Source organism: Bidens hawaiensis, unplaced genomic scaffold, assembly GCF_021521415.1.
Source record: "Bidens hawaiensis isolate Kalapana, Puna unplaced genomic scaffold, B.hawaiensis_p1.1 tig00004151_1, whole genome shotgun sequence".
NCBI lineage: Eukaryota > Viridiplantae > Streptophyta > Magnoliopsida > Asterales > Asteraceae > Bidens > Bidens hawaiensis.
This window is the reverse complement of record NW_027491246.1, coordinates 1,170,343-1,190,999: the sequence shown is the minus strand read 5'-3', so window position 1 is coordinate 1,190,999 and position 20,657 is coordinate 1,170,343. Positions and strand designations below refer to the sequence as shown.

The 20,657-nt window shown below is 38.0% G+C and overlaps 1 protein-coding gene across 1 annotated transcript; it reads right to left on the bottom strand.

The window, feature by feature from the left end:
* Window positions 1–8,112: 8,112 nt before the first annotated feature.
* LOC143625622 (uncharacterized) lies at window positions 8,113–8,895 on the bottom strand. The gene has a single exon (XM_077095907.1). The coding sequence runs from the start codon at window positions 8,893–8,895 to the stop codon at window positions 8,113–8,115; it is 783 nt and encodes a 260-aa protein (XP_076952022.1).
* Between the last annotated feature and the right edge of the window lie 11,762 nt (window positions 8,896–20,657).

Below are 20,657 nucleotides of genomic sequence, written 5' to 3'. Positions count from 1 at the left end.
GTAGTCTGACGGTTTCTAATGGTAGGTGGGGGTACTGGTGCATGCTGTACAGGTGGAGTAGGGGATCTGGGTGCTCTAACAGGTGAACGATAAGCACTAGTAGCTCCCTGTTCTACTACATTCCTAGGGGATTCCCTAGGGGGATAGGTGTCACAACGATAACCCGATAAGTCGGGTTGATCTGGGGGTACCTCGCGAGGAATTACCGCGTTTACACCTTCTCCTATCTCCTCTGGTTCCTCCTCCGTTTCTTCTTCCGGATCCTCCTCCTCCTCCTCAGGCCTTGCTGGTAGGGCATTAGGTACACGATCAGTAGATCTTGACATCTTCCTGCACAATGGTTAGTGATAAGAATAATATCCTTCTATATTAATCATAGGAAAATACGTGCAGGTATTTATACACATAAGCACAAATAATCGTTTATATACACAAATATTTATTTATTATTATATTTTATACACATATGTTGCTGTTTTTACCTATTCGATTGTTTATCGACTTCTTCTCGAATTTCCTCGTACAAACAAGTCTGTTATTACGTTCCGGACCATAATAACCCACTTGTCCATTCACGTTCATCACGAGAATAATTCGTGTATATAATTTAATATTATTTTATTCCCAGAGTTAATCGAGCCTACGGTTATCTTAGGGTATCCTAAGGGACATCCTAATTCTTTATAACCAATGGCTATGATACCAACTTCTGTCACACCCCGACTAGGTAGTTGCGGAAGCGTAATACGGGAATGTAACAGATAACACTGGTATCAACCACATTGTTTATAAAGAAAATTCAACAGCTAATTTACATCATATTACATTGGTAGGTACTATGTTTACAAACTAGGTGAAAAACACATAACCGGTTTACGAGCTTCTTAAACAGTATTATATCAGCGTCTATTCACAGCTATTCGACTTGTCTTTCTAACACCAAGCATGTAAGCAAATCATTCCACTTTTGCTTTACCTGAAAAGCATGTTAAAACGGGTCAACTACGTCTAGTTGGTGAGTTTCAAGTTTCACGAGTTTCAATGAAATCAGTACACGAGTTTGTAAAGTTTACAGTGTGTATGTATATATGTCTGTGTATGATGCATTATACTAAGCCACAAGTGAAACCGAAACGAGCTATACTGCATGGCCTCTCCTGCCCATGCACTCCTGTTGGCATTTAACAGCCAATTTTGCCCTATGTATGTACTATGTCTAACACCACATAGGAGTATGTAAATATATAATGACAATGTGCAACTGGTTTTACATATGTTCCGGCTTACCCCACCGGCTCTGTCACAGTTGGGTTTGTCAAACCGATAGTACTATCCACACGCCACCGGCACGAAGTTAATCACTTGTGTTTGTGGGGACTTGTCAAGTGTTAGTACTTAGATAATCCACATCATCACACGTTTTCAAGTATAACAGTTTATGTAAACATGCTTTTCACCCCAAAAGTTCGTAAAACAGTTTAGAAAGTGGGGGTCGTGAAATTCACCTTATCGTAGTTCGCACAGAATTCACGTATCAAATAGTCAGATGTCTCGTTTATAGCCTGATTCCTATAAACGGTATCGTATTGTTATTACTAGTACAGTGTTTAAGCTAAGTCGGGCTGTATAGATAATCTGGGTATAGCTGTTAGGCCCAGAACATGACCATAGTCTTAGATTGTGACGTTGTGTACTATGAAATGCTTAAAACTGGATTTGGCTCAGTTTCACCGTTTTCCGAGCCTAGCTCAGTTGATCGTTTATACGTTTCGGGGTTAGGTAAGATCACATAAAACTTAAGTAAATATATTGATTGATAAAATGATTTGATTTATGAAAGAATTTTAAAGTTTCGGTGTCTGGTTTGATTGCAGGGTTCGTTTCCGTTTTAACACGGTTTTGATTATACAAAACGCGCACAATTCACCCGAATTGTCCGGAATTCTCGTAAAAAGTTCGTTTTTATCAATATCATTCAAAAATATGATATTTGACCACTTTTGATATTTTGACATACCAGTCAGTCCGTTAAACACAAAACTGCCGGTTTCGTTAAAACAATTATAATTTAAATCTTTGATAAATCATAACTAAATATGTAATTATATATAAATTATGTAAATTTTTGTAAAAATACATTAAGACATGGAGAATTTTATAAAAATATTTCCAGAAATTTTATGATTAATTATTTATTTATAAAAATTCATTTAATAGGTTATAATCGTGTAATAAATGGCCCGTTTATATCAAACGACCTCCGAAAAATTCCATAATTTTTACCAATGGCCTCAATGTGATTACATAGCCCCTGCAAAATTTCCAGAACCTAACTCTTTTGACAAAATGCCTTTTTGTGCGTTTTTCAGCTGTTAAAATTCGGTTAAGCCATGATCGCACAAACCATACTTAGACATTTCCAATAATTCCCAAACTTTACCAGTGATCTTACCATCACATATCAAACTCCAAAACCAAGTTTCATAATTTTTCAATATGTTTAGCTATTTTTCCCAAATAAACGCTCATAAACGGGAATAAATTCACCAAATATTCTCCGTTTATCGAAAAATTACCAAATTTGAACAGGGACTCATTTATATGATCCCTTATGTCCCTGCAAATTTTCACAAGCTAACAACAAGCACGTCACAACCTAATACTAAACAGCCCCTAAACGAGTATTACGGGTTTACCTTGTCGGTTTTTGGTGAATTTTGTTAGCTTAAACGTCTTTCCGGGTCTCGGGTTGCAAACTCAGTATATCTACATATCATATAACATCAAACCAAGAATAAATCATCCATGTAACAGCCTTAAAAATTAGGGTTTCGGTTTTGGATTCAAACCGAACTTTCTAACCGTAAAAACGTTGTATTCATGTTCTAATCCGTGTTTTTGACCAAAAAAGTATATGTTCCTGGTTTGTAAACATGTTTAACATCAAAACATAATTTTACTTGATTTTTAGGGTTTTTGGATGGTTAAACATGTTTAACACTAATCAAAACATGTTTATATGTTAATCATATGGATCAAACTTTGTTAAAACTTGTTAGAATTGAATCTTACCTTAGGGTTTTTGAAAGGAGTTGATAGAGCAGAGGTTGGGAGCTGCTATGGACTTCAAATGGTTTGTATGTTAAAATGAATAAACAAGCTTGTGGTGTAAGCTTTATAAAAAAAAAACATGTGGGGGAGTTAAGGGGCTGCGATCGGAACTATTAGAAGGCCCTTAATGGGCTGTTTTGGCCCATTAAATTATATATACAAGCCCAAACATGAAAAGCCCACTTTAAGTTTAGTTCGGGTTCGGTTTTTCGCAAGAAAATTAATTCGGGTGTGAGAAATAGCGTGAAAACGAGTGTTTTTCAGCTTATTTTTGTAAAATAAGAAAAACGTACTGGCTCGTTGTAAAATTCCAAAATATTTTCACGGATTGCTTAGAACATGTCATATAAGTGTTTTATAAATCTTTTTCGGCTTAACGGATGCTACAATGCTTGTTTTGATATTAACGATTGCGTTTAAGCTTATAGCGTATCGATAAACGAAACCTTTTTCGTTTAAAGAGTTTTAAACGTACCGGGGCCTAAATATCAACATGTTAGCCTCTATAATATATATATAACTCGTATATGACCCCTCAGTATGTATACGGGTCATAATTAGTATCGGTCGGTTACTCGTTTAAGCACTACGAATTAACCGATTTATCGTTTTCTTGTTACGTAATGAATATAGTGTACTTCGTTTTGTCATGAATGTCACATACTGAGACTGAGAAGAAGGATGAGGATGCTTGAACTAGCGGGGCCAAGGATGATGCGGCGGCGATCAAGGATGTGGCGTTGGTGCTGTAGGGAAGGAGTAAGCAGGTCTATGGGCGATGATGGATGATGATGACTAGGCCGGAGCCCATTTTTTAGAAGGTTTAGGTTGGTATTTGCTAATGGTGGTTTTTGTTGAACAATATTTAATGTAATTCCTAGGATCTGAGATCCTTAAGACAATATGAAAGGTGGCTTTGGTGGAGGGATCCTCTGTTTGGGGGATGAAGCCTTAGCCATCTTTCTCTTTAACTTCCTGCATGAACATATTATGACTTTGACTATTTTTGAATCGGGTGGATGGTCCATGTAATTCCTAGGATCTGAGATCCTTAAGACAAATCCTTTGAATGCTGGTAATGACATAACTTTTTTTGCTTTTGAATCAACATCTGTATGCTAGAATAAAGGATTCTCGATCCTTATTTCTTTTGTCTTGAATTGCTTTCATGTTAGGATAGTTAACCAAAAGAAAACATAACAATTAGAAAAGTTGGATTTAAGTCCAACCAGCTTGGGGACAAGCCCAATAATACGTGGGGACAAGCCCAATAATACATGGGGACAAGCTCAATAATATGGACATTGAGCCGATACTTGGCGTTGGCCCAGTTAGACGTAGCCACGAGCCTACCCCGGAGTCAGACTTAACTTGTGTATATGGTATGTCTACCATTTAATTCTCAGGATCCAGGATATGATCTTTAGCCATGAAATTGTCAGCCACATATAGTGCACTGGTCCCACAGCCTCCAACCATACCTAGATAATGGTGCGCTCTAGGCGAGGGTGTCAAAACCCTAAATTCGCGCGATAAGGTGAAAACCTTATAAACGTGGGGACAAGCCCAATTAAACTTAGGAGAGAGTTGGCCAACCTGTTTTTTCCACTTGAGGGCCCTGTTGCTCGGAATTTTTGCAAACTTGATGTATTTGACGAAAACAAGTGTTCAACATATTTGATATAGATATGAGCAGAAAGTAAAATTTTACCAAATAACGAGTTGACGAAACCGATTAGGAACCAGGATCTTGCTTAAGAAAAATATTTTTTTGAGATGAATGGCATTCCAAGCCCTTGGGAGCATGTCACCTTCCATATTCAGTAAACGGTATGCCTCCTTCCAGTCTCAGATTCGATTAAGTAGGGATCTTCCCACTTAGGTGCTAACTTTCCGTCGGTTGGATTGGTTGTATTTTGGAAAGCCTTTTGTAGAACTAAATCTCCAATTTCAAATCTTCTGATCCTGACGTTCTTGTTGAATACACCGACAATCTTTTGTTGGTAAGCACCATTCTGAACCTTGCTTGATTTCTTAGTTCTTCAATAGCATCTAAGTCTTGAACAAGATTTCATCATTCGCCTAAGGATCACGGATGCTCGTTCTAGCAGTTGAATACACCATTTAAGTAGGGTTTACTGCTTCAGCTCCAAAGACTAACGAGAATGGTGTCTGTCCTGTGGTGTTCTTTGGAGTTGTTCTATCTGCCCAAAGCACACAGGGTAGTTCCTCAGCCAATTTGCCTTTCTTTGCTCCAAGCTTCTTTTTTAAGTTGTTGATGATAATCTTGTTGCTTGATTCTGCCTGGCCATTTGCTTGTGGATGAACAGGTGTTGAAGTGATCATCTTAATTCCCCAACTGTCACAAAAGTTAGTTGTTCGTTTCCCAACAAATTGGGAACCATTATCACAAATAATTTCGAAAGGAATACCAAATATAGTAATAATATTTCGTTTTATAAAGGATTAAACTTCCTTCTCCCTGACTTGAGGGAATCCTTTGCTTCTATCCATTTGGAGAAGCAGTCGGTCATTGCTAGCATAAAGACTTTCCCTCCTAGAGCTGTGGGGAGTTTGCCAACTATATCCATTCCCCACTTCATAAACGGCCATGAGGAGACAATGGGGAATAAGGGTTCTGCTGGCTGGTGCAGGATGTTGCCATGCCTTTGAAAAGCATCGAATTTCCTTGAGTATTCCATAGCATCCTTTTTCATGGTAGGCCAAAAGTATCCGGTCTTTAGGATTCTAGAGAATAGTGCTCTGCCCCCTGTATGGTTGCCACAATCTCCTTCATGGAAGTCCTTTAGCACATCCTGGATCTCGGGTTCTTCGATGCACCTTAAGTATGGACCTACAAGGGATTCTTATATAGCATATCATGTATAATAGTAAATTAAGATACCTTGGCTTTAAAAGCTTTGGGGTTTTTGCCTTTTGGGATCTCTCCTTCTTGGTTGTACTTCCTTATTAGAAGGATCCGGGATGGATCGTCATGAGGGTGATTCTCATGATTTGTAAGTAGATTCCCATCTACCTCCATTGCCTTGTATTCTTCAATTGCGGGAGACAAGACATGAATGATAGGAATTTTTACGTCCTTGGGGAGCTTCAGGGCTGAAGCTAGGTTTGCTAAGGCATCAGCCCCTGCATTTTCTTCTCTTGGTACCTGTGTAATATTAAAATAATCGAAGGACCCTGCAAGGTCCTTTACTATATCTAAATATTTAATTAATTTCTCACATTTGACTGCATATGAGCCATTAAAGTGATTAGCAATCAATAAGGAATCCACATAGATTTGAAGATACCTGATTCTTATACCTTTGGCTAACTGTCTACCTATAATGAGTGGTTTATATTCTGTTTCATTGTTGGTTGCCTGGAATTCACATGCTATCGAGTGGGGTAGTATGTCCCCCTATGGCGATTTTAGTAATATTCCCTATCCTGTCCCTTTAACATTCGAGGCTCCATCGGTGAAGAGTGTCTAAGGATCCTTGGTCTCCTCAAGTTGTTGAACTTCAAGATTGGCTTGTTCCTCTATGTCACTACTAAAATCAGCTACAAAGTCTGCTAGAGCCTGTGACTTGATCACGTTTCTAGGCTCATACTGAATATCATAAGTACTCAATTTGACAGCACACTTAGCCATTCTACCTAACATTTCTGGTTTTTTAGTAAATAGGGTGCTAGCTACCTTCATGATCCTTTACTAATAGCCCACTTAAAGCAGTGAGAGAGACATCCATATAATGGATAAATGGTTCTCCATCTGTAGGTTTCATTAGAGCGGGGGCTGAGGATAGGTAGTTCTTCAGAGCAGTGAGGGCAGCTTCATGTTTCTTCTTCCATTCAAACCTCTTATTTTTTCTCAAAGTATCATAGAATTCTTTGCATTTCTCTAAGGAGTTGGAGATGAATCTGTTTAATGCTGCCACCCTGCCTGTTAGCCTTTGAACTTCTTTAACATTCGTTGGGGACTTTAGGTTGATGATAGCTTGGATTTGCTCCGGGCTTTCTTCTATTCCCCTTTTGGTCACCAAGTATCCAAGGAATTTTCCAGCCTTGACACCAAATACACATTTAGATGGGTTCAGCTTCATGTTGTATTTGTCAAGGATGTCGAATGCCAATTCTAAATCCTTGAGATGGTCTTCGGCTTTCTTGGATTTCACCACCATGTCATCAATATAGACTTCCATGGTATCACCGAGTTGATCCTTGAACATCATGTTGACCAATCTTTGATATGTAGAACCTGCATTTCTAAGACCGAACGACATAGCAATATAACAATATATGCCCGTAGGGGTTATAAATGCTATGTCCTCTTGGTCAGATTGTTGCATCTGGATTTGTTGAAATCTGGATGAAGCATCCATAAAAGTCAGCATTTCATGCCCTACGGTAGCATCCACCATAGAGTCAATATGGGGGAGAGGGAAACGATCCTTGGGACATGCCTTATTCAAATCAGTAAAATTGACGCATACCCTCCACTTTCCATTTTTCTTTTGAACATCAACCACATTGGCTGGCCATTTTGGATACTTTACCTCTCTAATCATACCTGCTTTCAAGAGTTTCTGTACCTCTTCCTGGATGATTGCATTTCTCTCTGGGGCAAACTTGCTTTTTTTTTTGATGGACTAGCCTGAAAGAAGGATCAATTCCAAGTTTATGAGTTATAATGTTCTTAGAAATACCTGTCATATCCTCATGTTTCCATGCAAAAGTTGTCTTTCTTCGCTGAAGGAGGGATATTAGATCCTTTGGGTCTAAGACTATTTCTTTGGAATCTGGTTCCCTTGTCTTCATGACGCTCTTCCTTGTTTTCTGTAATTGCTATGCTTCCTTTAGCTTCTTTGTTGGCTTCATTGAAGAAGTATAGCAATCTTTGGCATCTTGTTGGTCACTCTCAATCTTTGATATCCTCTATGGAGTAGGCAAATTCACGCATTGATGGTATGTAGAGGGGACTGCCTTCATTTCATGTATCTAAGGCCTGCCAAGAATGACATTGCAACAAGACAAAGTATCAATAACACAAAATTTTTGGATAGAGTTTACTCCCTCGATGTAGATGGGAAGCTTGATGTCCCCCAGTGTGTTCTTTGTGTCTCCGTTGAATCCAACAAGGACTGAGGATCTGGGGATGATTTCAGATTCTGGAATATTCATCTTATTAAGCACCTCCAGCTGGATGATATTGACTGAGCTCTCGCCGTCAATGAGGATCCTGTGAACATAGTGGTTAGAAATAAATAAGGTAATGACCACACTGTCGTGATGAGGATCTTGGACATTGACTCGATCATCTTCATCAAAAGAGATGACTTTTTGCTTAATTGTTGTGGAAGTTCTGATTGGCCTTTCACCATTCTCCAATTTACATTCCTTAGCGTGCTTTTTCACCATTATCCTTAGCAGAATAAGAAGTTCCACATATGTTAGAGCCTCTAAGATCACGTTGATAACTTGGGTATCTGGTGGTGGTGGAGCAGCCTTTTCTAGGACCGGCTTAGGATCCTGGGTCCTCGATTTCTTTCTTCCAAATAGCTCCTTGAGATAACCTTCGCCGAGGAGGTAACTGATTTCTTTCCTCAAGGCAATACATTCTTCTGCCATGTGACCGAAGTCTTCATGAAAAGCACACCATTTTAATTTATCTTTAGGGGCAGGTGCCTTCTCATTCTTCCTCGGCCATCTTTCTTTATCACCCAAGTTTCTAACAGCGAGCATTACTCCACCCATATCCACAGAGAAGCAGTTATCGGACATCTTTGGACAATCTTCATCGTCCTCTTCGTCCTCCACAACATTGATTTTCTGATTGTTCAGTTTGGAATATGGTTTGGAATTGTTGTTCCTACAGTAGGATCCTTGTCACTTGTCTTGAAATTCATTTTTCGTTGGAGTGTTCAGCTGATCTTGTATCCTCTGATCTTCATTTAATCTGATGAACCTTAGAGCTCTATTCCAAAACTTCATCTAGGTTACTGCAAGGGGTCATAACAAGATCTTGATAAAATGGAGAGTCCTTTTGCAATCCCATTTTTAACGCCTCAACAGCAGTCGGGACATCTAGGTTTGGGATCTTCAAGGCCTCTCGCCCAAACTTAGTGAGGAATTGTCTAAGGGGTTCCCCACGAGCCTGGACAATCCTATATAAATCACTAGTCAATTTTTCAAAGGATCTACTACATGCAAATTAGCAATTAAATAGGTTAATCAAATGAGAAAAAGAAGTAATCGAATAGGGACAAAGACTTAGCAGCCATTTGAGGGCAGATCCAGTGAGTGTTGATCCGAAGCCTTTTCACGAACAAGCTTCTTTCAGCTTTTCTAAAATAGGATGAAAGGGGATGATTACTGATGTAGACACTGATTAGGATCAGAAATGGTCACCGTTTATGTCTCAAAGTGCGCAAAACAACGAGATTGGAACATCACAAGTAACATTAAGCTCATATTTCATTGACAGTAACAAACGATTACATGACATGACAGTTTGATCGCTTTCTCTCTCTAGATTCTCTCTCTAACAACTGACTTGAATGATCCAAAAGCTATCAATAACGTATAAGTCCACCTATATATAGGTTTCACATGTATGCACACTTGGGTGTATATCTTATACGGCGCATATGTTATGCGCCGCATAACATATGCAGTTCCAAGTTGACTTATACGCTAACTATGCAAACAATGAAATACATATGACAATTCAGACTATACAATCAAAACTAAGATCCTAGCTATAGACGTATATGATCTAACAGACTCCCCCTCGGATATAGGTAGATCTAATTTTTGGAAGCAATACATCAAAATTTTCCTTCACAACTATAAGTTGTCCTCTACTGGTGTAGTTTGACAGCACCCCAGCCACCTGAAGCTTCAGTAAAAATATGATCAGATTATGCATCTCTGATCCGTGATGTTTTCTTCCATTATATGCTTTCGAAGAATCTTAGCAAATCATGATATTTGAAAGTAACGACTTGTTCAGTTTTTGTAAATTCTCGATTTCTCATCTTCCTCAATATCTCTTCATCTTCATTAGGATCATCTTCTTCATCACTTGTCATCTTTCAACCTGCAATCAAATTAGTTCCGAATAAGTATTTTTACTTATATGCATGCACCGGATATGATTTGAATCCGGATAAGTCAACCTGACCACGAATATGACTTCTGAAACTCAGGATTGATCATATTATAAACCCAAATTATGACATTCTCAAAGACTTTTTGAAAAACAACATCTTAATCATGATTTTCAGAAACTTGTAAATCAATCACGATAATACAAAAGTTTAACCTCATATTTGATTTCATTGTTGAACATATTATATTACCTGTTTTAGAGAAATCCTGACGAGCCTTTAGACGAGATTAATCAACCAAGTATGATCGAAGACATTTGATATGAAAAAATGTATATATGAACAAATGAATTAATGACTCCATTAAAAGATTTATCTGCCAATCACTATTCAACTGCCTAACTAAATGTCATCCCAACCACACCCACTAGATCAAAGACATTATATTTAATTCAGATGCAGTGGATATGTGTAATCTTCAACATATGCGGCGCATAACTTATGCGGCGCATAACTTATGCGCCAGATAAGTGTTTATAACTTATACGTTGCATAATTATGACTCCTTGACAATTTCTTGCAATTCACACCAATGTGATGTCCCAAGTACAACTTAATGTCCTAGTACATCAAAGTAATAACTTACAAAAGCTCGTTTTGAAAAATTCATTGTTTATCAAGTCCAAATTAATGACCTTGAATAAAACAGATAGACGTTTTGAATTCTTTTAATATGATTTGAGAAACACAACAAGTTTCATTGTTTTTGAAAACCCAGAGATATTTCACCTACACATCAAGAGTCGAAAACTAAATCAAAAAAAAATCTTTTTGGTTTTTTCAAATAAGAACAATGACTAGTAAAACTAATGAATTTCAAACTATTTAACACACTTAGAAACACATATTTTTGTGAGTTTGAGCAGGGAATCATATTGACCAAATTGCCCTTCCATCACAGTTTTATTTTCAGCGTTTATTATGACTGGTGTTAAGTCAGTCATTCGTATTGTTGTCCACCTAAACCTTTCAAACAAGAGATTCAGGAATTTCCGTGATACTTTTAATTTGGTTCAATTAGGCACAAGATATAAGGATTTTATCAGTTCTAATCTTGATTCAGGCTTAATTTAACTTTTACATAGTCACCCCAACTTGACTTAAACCTTAGAATCAGAAGATAAATATACTTTTATTTTAAGCATATCAATAATCCCCACTACAAGACATACCCCAGTTATCAAGAAATACGCTAAGGTACTTTACCATGGATGAGTATGCACAATTTCATCTGTTGCTTGCAAACGTTGTGTCCCTTGTGGTCCGTTTCTTAATGGTAATAAGACGCGAGCAAGGGGACAACGTGTGCCTTACAGCGGATTTTGATCAAGTCAGTAACGAATTTAGTACATAAGTACTTGTGTGATTAAGTTTAGTGACTTATAAAGCAGCTTTAGTCTGCGGGTTTGCTTTTTACAGCTTGTTTAAATATTCATCGAAATGAATACCCAGATAATAAACCGCATAAAGACCCGATGGATCCAGGAACCTTAAAGCATCCTATCAATACAGGATTTAAGGCCATAAAACCATACATCGTTGAAGCTTTAACCACTTACTGATAGCTATGTTTTAACAAATTTTAAACAATCATTTTGATTAAAAGGCTTGATTATGACCAGCTATTACATTTCTGCCATCATTATCAAGACTTTTTCTAGAAACTAACACCCCATCAATTTGGTATTTTTAAGTTTATATCACTTACTTTTCCCTATTGTCTGTTTTAAAGGCCTACCAATGCACTAATACAGTTAAACACGCATCCTTTTATACCTACTATTTACTAGATTTGGAACCAGATGATCAATGTACTATCATCTTCCCTTTTTTCTTCAAAAACTCAATTTCTGAGGAGCAACATTTTTTAATGTTTTTGACATTTTTGAAATTTTATAATGTTTTTGGCCTTTTCAACTTTTCAAGTATTGAAAACGTGACTTATCAAAAGCTTTGGTGAAAAGATCTGCTTTTTGTTCATCAGTGTGAATTTTGTCTATGGTGATAAACTTCTTTTCGTAGCAATCACGAATGAAGTGATACCGTATCTCAATATGTTTAGTTTTAGAGTGGTTTACCGGATTCTTTGTAATTGAAATAGCTGTAGTATTATCTACAAAGATAGGGGTAGTAAGAAAATTCAAACCGTAGTCCCGCATTTATTGTTGAATCCATAAAACCTGAGAACAGCAACCAGAGCCAGCTACGTACTCAGCTTCACAAGTAGATAGCGATACTGTGGTCTGTTTCTTGCATTACCATGTGACAAGACGCTTGCCGTAGAACTGACACCCCGTAGTTGTAGATTTGGCATTCAGCTTACAGCTTCCATAGTCCAAATCTGAGTATGCCCTCAGCACAAACTCATTGTCTTTTGGATACCAGAGACCAACCCCTGGATATCCCTTGAGATATCGTAGAATTCTTTTGACGATCACGAGATGTGAAACCTTCGGATTCGACTGATATCGGGCGCACAAACATGTGGCATACATGATGTCTGGCCATGACGCAGTGAGGTACATCAATGAGCCAAACATGGATCGGTATAACGTTTGATCAACCTTCTCCCCGTTAGGATCAGGACCGATACCATGGTTCAATGGTAGAGGAGTACTGATCACCGTTGCATCAGCCATGTTGAACTTTGACAAGACATCGTTGATATACTTTGTCTGGTGGATAAAGATTCCGTAAGAAAACTGTTCCACTTAAAGTCCTAAAAAAAATTTCATCTCCCCCATTGCACTCATTTCAAAACTTCAGTTTCATCACCTCCTCGAACTGCTTGCACAGATCATTGTTTGTCGACCCAAAAATGATATTATCGACATAAATTGCACGATCAGTAGATGTCCGTCAACCAATTTGGTGAATAGTGTACAATCAACTGTTCCTCTGATAAACCCATTATCCAAAAGATGTTGGGACAATGTCTCATACCAGGCTCGCGGGGCCTGATGAGGGCTTTATCAAGGAGGTACACTTTGTCATTGTGGATTGGATCGACAAACCCCGGTGGTTGTCCCACGTAGACTTCTTCACTAATTTTCCCATTGAGAAATACAGACTTGACATCTAACTGATAAACCTTGAACCCTTTCCATGAAGCAAAAGCCAGAAAGATCGGAATTGCTTCCAGCCTTGCTACAGGTGCATAAACTTCATTGTAATCGATACCCTCTCTCTAGTTGAATCCTAAAACAACCAATCTTTCTTTGTTTCTGACGATAATCCCATTCTCATCCCGTTTGCACTTAAACACCCATTTTGTGTTTATCTGTTTCTTTCTTGTTTTCAGGCAAGTAGACAAGTTTCCAGACCCCGAGCTTCTCAAACTGCATTAATTTCTATTGCATAGCATTGACCCAGCTCTCTTTGGTCAGGGCTTTTTTATATGTCTTCGGTTCAATCTGCGAGATAAAACATTTAAATGATAACCGATTCTGTAATGGAGATAGACTAGTGTAGAAACACTGAAGGCTTTGATCAATTTGACGTCTAGTCTGAACCCCAGCGTTCAAATCTCCAATGATGTTATTCTCTAGATGATATGATAATGTTCTTGGCACAACTTTAGTAGGAACTGGTATTTCATCTTGAAGATTGTTGACATTCTCTTCTTCAGCTACAGAAGTCTGAGAAATAGCCTCTATAATCTCCTCGTCTATTTCACCGTCATCGTCAAACACGGGTGTTGTCACTGGAACATCATCAAGTAAAATAGGATCTGGGACATCTTGAGGAGCCACCATAACAGGAAATTCTGGTATATACAGGATCTTCTGATAACTGTTGATATAACAATGTCACAGTATCATCAGATAAAGTTTCCTCAGGGAGTTTGAAACTCTCCCAAGGCTTTCATAATCGAACAACCGAGACTCTCCAGTTCTTTGAATTGTAGGAGCGTAACGTTGACAGTCAACGTTCTAGACTTGCATAATCTTGTGGAGGCTAGGAATGTATACACGTCGTAACGGACTAGCATACCCCACGAAAATTCCCTCAATTGATTTATGACCAAACTTGCCACTCGGTTCAAGAATTGTGCATGTAGATCTAAACGGTTCAAGCCACTTAAGATCTGGTTTACGTTGATTAAGAAACTCGAAACACGTTTTGCCGAACTTCTTCGCAGTAAGTACCCGATTGAGAGTATAACATGCTGATGCCACTGCTTCTGTCCAAAAATTCACAGGTAATATTGAATTAGAAAGCATGGTACGAGCTGTTTCATTCAACGTGCGATTCTTTCGTTCAGCGACCCCATTCTGTTTTGGAGTATAAGGTGCGCTAAACTCATGAAGAATCCCCCGGCCATTACAATACTTCAGCATCTTGTTATTCTTGAACTCAATCCCATTATCACTTCTTATTCTTCAAATTGGTAAGTTGTACAAAGTCTCGAGTTTATTGAATAAGATCATCAGGGAATCATAAGTTTCATCCTTAGATTCCAAAACATCACCCACGAAAATCTGGAATAGTCATCAATAACCACAAGACAATAGAGTTCGCCCGTGATACTTTTGACATTCACTGGACCAAAAAGATCCATATGTAGACGTTTGAAGGGTAAGTTAATGGAATTGACAAGTTTCTTCGGATGTGGTTTCTTTGTTTGTTTTCCCTTCTTGCAATCCAAACATTCTTCATTCAAATGAAAACTCCTTAAGTTCACTACCTCGGCCAAGTTATTATGAACCAAATGATTCATCTTCCTCACATTAATGTGACCCATCCTACGATGCCATAACACAAACTCCCGTTCTGACGCCTTGGATATGAAAGATTGAGCAGTCGACAAAGACGTTGATGTGGTACTCATGTTGAGAATATAGAGATCGTTCTCTTGAGGAGTTCGCATTAATATCCAGTCATCAGGAATCTTTAAACCAGGTTTCAAAATTAGGCACTCCTTATCTGTGAAATGAGTTGAGAAACTTTTATCACAGATTTGTGATATGCTGAGAAGATTGTTCTCCAACTCCGAAATGTAGTTGACTTTATCAAATATAACTTTCCCGTGCCTTCTCCAACAATTTGACCTCCTTGATTTCCCCCAAAACCGACATACCCTCCTCGAATAGATTTGACATCTTTAAGTAAGTGAAGAGTACCCGTCATGTGCCTTGAGGCTCCACTATCCATAATCCAACGTGAATCGTGGGATCTTGGAATCCCCTTCACACAGGAAAACGGTTTAGTGAAACGAGGAAACCTAAGCCTTCTTGGTCTTGGGTTGTTTTAATTTCTTATACAACAACTTAACATCTTCAATATCTGATTCACATGATAATAAATCATCACTAGTTACTTGTGAATCAGATACATCTTTCTTTTCCTCAACCAAACTTGGTGGTTTTACATTTGACACAGTTTTAGCAACCTAGTTCTGACCAACGGCTTGTTTCTTGCTGTAAAAAGTGGATTGTGCATTATTAGAAATATCAGCTTTAGCATCCTCAATTTTTACTGATTCAGCACGTTTTAAAATTTTCACAGGTTTGGAAACAACAACTGGTTTTTCCTATGTCGAAGACCTTGTTTCTTGTTTCCAACCTTTTGAGGTGGAACGTGATCATGTTTGAATCGATTGGGACAAGCGTAGAATACATGCCCAATTTCATTATAGTTAAAACAACATCTCCGATCAACAAATTTATTGATCTGAGATGATGTTTCAGCCTTTTCACGCTCGGCCTTAGACAATAAAACTTTTGGTTTGACTGACTTCTAAACACAGCCTCTTTATCAGATTCAGACGTTTTACCATAAACAAACACAATATTCTTAACTTGTGTTGGTTTAATTCGGTGAGATTGCTTATGATAAAAACTAGTTTTAGCAAACCTCTTTGAATCAACACTATTTTCTTTTTCAAAACCATGATCTTTAACCTTTTCCTCAGTTAAAACCGACTCTGCAACCTTTATTCCAGTTGAAACATCACAACCTGAATTTTCATTTTCAACTATCTCATAGGCAAGAGAATCATCATCAATAGACCTTGTGTTATCATGAGGTGGAGTTCTGACTTCCACATTCGATGCCTCCTTGAAACCTTTTGGTTTCTTCGGAACATATGCATTCCACATGGGTGGTGGCACAACATGATAATCTCCATTAAATGTTATGTTCTTGTTCACATCATCCTTAGATTTTGATGAGATTCTAGGCATAATTTGATCGAGAAAATAAGAAGATGCAGCATAACTCACTAGTTTTAAATTGACTCTTTCGATCTCAATCTTGAGTGATTGTAATTCAAGCTTGAGAGTTGCATTTACATCTATATGTCTGTTGATGGCTATTTGTTTATCTTCAACCTTGTGTTTTAACATTAAAATAGTTTTTTCATCCTGTAGGATCTTTTCCCATAATTTCTTCTCACACGTTTGAAGTTTCATATAAGCCTCATTAACATATTTCAGGTCCAATAAAATTTTATCATAATGCTTTTTCAACTCTTTAATTTCAAGATTTTTAAAATCACATTCATCACATGGCAACTCACATTTTTCACACACAATTGAGTTTAGAGTTACCTGGTTAGCCATGAATGCATGATAAGTTGGTGAACATTCTTCAATTGAGCTTTCAGACTCTTCATCGGTTATGTCTTCAAAGAGTCCATCAACAACCTCCTCATTCTTCCCAGTTGATTCTTTTTTAGCATCACTTGAATCATTGATCTCCGATTCTTCCATATTAACCGATTCTTCAACATCTTCCTCTCCAAAGTCAATCTTACCATGGGGTACCTCTTCGCCATTAAACCATCATACAAAAATTTCAATTGTGTCATGAGGAAATAAAGAAGTAAGGTAATCGGAGGGAACCGTGTGAATCTTGACATAAGATCTTGGAAGTTCGTCATCAGAATTAATTTGATCAACCTCGTGATCATCCTTGTCACACAGTTTATCCTCAGTAACAACCTTCAAAACCTTTTCTAAACTCTCATTCTCAACCAACTTGTCCTCAACCTCGTCCTTTTTCTCAACCATCTCAACCTTTTTACTATCATCAACAACTTCTTCTATGTTTGCCTGAAAAACTGAATTCCAGTTGAATCCTTCGTCCATCTGTGCAGTAGCAGCCTTTTGTTATGATGTAGACGCCTCTGTAGAGTTCTTACCCTTGGAAGATTCAGCCTCATTTTGAGAAGGACGATGATATATTGCCTGCATGTAATAATCCCTCCCAAAAGGATTTGCAGCGTTTTCATCTACGATCTTGCTCGTACACTCCCGTTTGAAGTGTCCATTTTCCTTGTATCGAAAGCATCTAACTTTGGATTTATCAATTCCCAATTTGGAAGTAGACCCATCCAACACATTCCTTCCAGTAATTTCTTTAAAACGTTGAGCTCTCCTGTTAACACTAGCCTTACACCAACGAATATCAATCATCTCCATCTCTTCCGGGTCAATTTGATCGTAATATTCTTTCGTCATGTTGTAGTTACCAATCAGATCGGCATCTAAACATTCATATGACTCCAAAACTGAACCAAGAAATGCCATATGTTCTTTAACTGTTTCAGTGGTTAGGCTTTCTATTTTCTTCAAGTTTACAACAATGTTGCAATGAAGAACCTCAGGGTCAAAAGCTTGTGTGTTTGAATTTGATGCTTGAAGTACTGGAATTGTGCCCGAATAAGTACTACTATATTATGGAGTAGTAGGTACATTAGTCACAAAGGCCTGTCTGTTCTGGACAGAAAGCTGTTGGAATCTTAGGATTGGAAGATACACCTGATTGTGTGTTAGTGCACGGATTTGGTGTCCGCAGCTGTTCGAATAGGATAGGGGATGTTTAGTCTTTATATTAATGTATAAAGGCACATTCGCTAAGGATGTTTAGCGAATGGGCCTCATTCGTTAAAGACTAGACATATTCGTTAATGTAAGAGCTCATTCGTTACTACTGTGTAACGAATGGAGGCTCATTCGTTAAAGTAATGCCCATTCGCTAAGGATGTTTAGCGAATGGGAGGTCATTCGCTATGGGAAGCCTCATTCGTTAGTGATGTTAACGAATGAGGACTGCCTATAAATAGGCCTTCCCTAGTGAATGTGCATAGAGATCTGTGCCATATTTATGTTTATATAACGTTATGCTGCCGGATTCTCTCCAGGCTTAATGTATTGATCTCCATTAACGTATTGAACGAAAACGATTTAACGTATCGATTTGCGACTAGTTCCTAGGCTCGTAAAACGTTCGTATAACGTATCTACAATTGGTATCAGAGCCGGCGGTTGCTCGTGATACGTGTTCTTCGTGTTCTTCAAGTATAATCGGATTTGGACAGAATTCATTGATTGATTGATGGAATTGATGATGAATTCGTGTTTAGAATGCAAATCTGAAGCTATGTAATGTATTCAATTGGTTAATCATGGCAAATTGAAGAATCTGCCATTGATGATTAAGTTATGGTTTGATTCTGATTAGATCAGATTCAGTGCTTAAATGACGAATTGGTTGTTAAATTTGAGTTCCTGATCAAAATCCGAGCATACGGATATATTCTGGTGCTGATTTGATGAAGATTTGAAGAATTTGCCATTGTTACAGCTTGAAGATATGCATTTTCCGGCGATGTAACTGATTTTTCCGGCGAGATTCGTTTAACACATACGTTAAACCCTCATTCGTTAAGACATTCGTTATGGAGATTAACGAATGAGACCCATTCGTTCAAGAAATCCTTGCAAATGTAACGAATGTGGTTTAACGTATAAGACATCGTTATGGAGATTAACGAATGAGACCCATTCATTCAAGAGTAACGAATGTGGATGGATGCTGGACGAATGTGCTACTGTTGTAGAGAATGAAGACCAGGATAACGTATGAGGATTGTAAAAAAAAAGAGTATTTTCGGAAAATTTTCTTAAACGAAATTTTTCGAGGATATTTTAAATATGCGGGATACTCTTCTGGCAAATTTTGGTGACATATTTTTCGGCCGACTTTTCACGCATATCGAGGGGCCGAGGGGAAGTAACAGACTAAGTTAACGAGAATTTTCTTGAAGATTTACGAAGAATTGTTCAAAACCTTGCCTAATTTATCAAGAAAAGGGGGAGATAAAACTTTCAAAGAGTTTAAACGATTGGTATCTTTCCTACATTTGTAAGGATTTCTTGAAAAATTACTGCAATTTGGGTGGTAATATGTGATTGCAAAGCTATGTTTGACCGAGTTCAAGACTGTGTTTGTTCTTCGATTGGTGATTGATTTGTTCGATATTGAAACCTGACTATGTGGGATACGCGTGTCTATACGTTTACTTCTTTCTGAGGGACTTTGATCCTGACAATGTTGGCTACAAGTATTCGGCGGATTGCTTATATTGAAGGGGACAATTCTTGAATGGGTTGATCGTGTTGAAGAATACACGTGTCTTGTCATCTGATTGAAGAATGTGGTTGTTCGGTATTGATTAACAAAGGTTGGAACTCTGAATCATATGCCCAAAGCATTGGCTAAGCGTCCTAACGATTGGGATGTCTTGGGGCTTTAAAGAGTTATATTATGGGATAGACGTTATCGAGAGAGTGAAGACCGATGTGAAAGATGAGGAATGATTGGGTTGTTCATGAAGATGTGTGATGAGGTTAAACATAGAGACATTTTTACGTTACCAGTGTGACAGATAGCCGAGGATTTGTTGCTGATTGACTCGTTTGATCGAACCATATCATATGTCAGTTGGATGATCGGAATGATCACCTGGAGATGCTGATTTGAGGTGGAGATCTGATACGAGTAGTTACAAGTTGTTGGTTTGCTTACAAAGAGTTATATTTTGTCTGATTACACAAGCCCGAGAATCATCAGTCAAGGGGGTGGTTGGATGTACGGCTGATGATATGCAGTTAAAGTATTAACGGTTAAAGTATTCAACTTTAACGTATTCGTTGTTAACGTATTCGACGTTAATGTATTGGTCTTTAACGTATTCGTTGTTAACGTATTCGACGTTAAAGTATTGGACGATAAAGTATTGAAGACTAAAGTATTGGATGCTAAAGTATTGGAAAGCATTCGAGAGCTACGGACAAGGGGGAGTTTGTTAGTGCACGGATTTGGTGTCCGTAGCTGTTCGAATAAGATAGGGGTTGTTTAGTCTTTATTTTAATGTATAAAGGCACATTCGCTAAGGATGTTTAGCGAATGGGCCTCATTCGTTAAAGACTAGACATATTCGTTAATGTAAGAGCTCATTCGTTACTACTGTGTAACGAATGGAGGCTCATTCATTAAAGTAATGCCCATTCGCTAAGGTTGTTTAGCGAGTGGGAGGTCATTCGCTATGGGAAGCATCATTCGTTAGTGATGTTAACGAATGAGGAG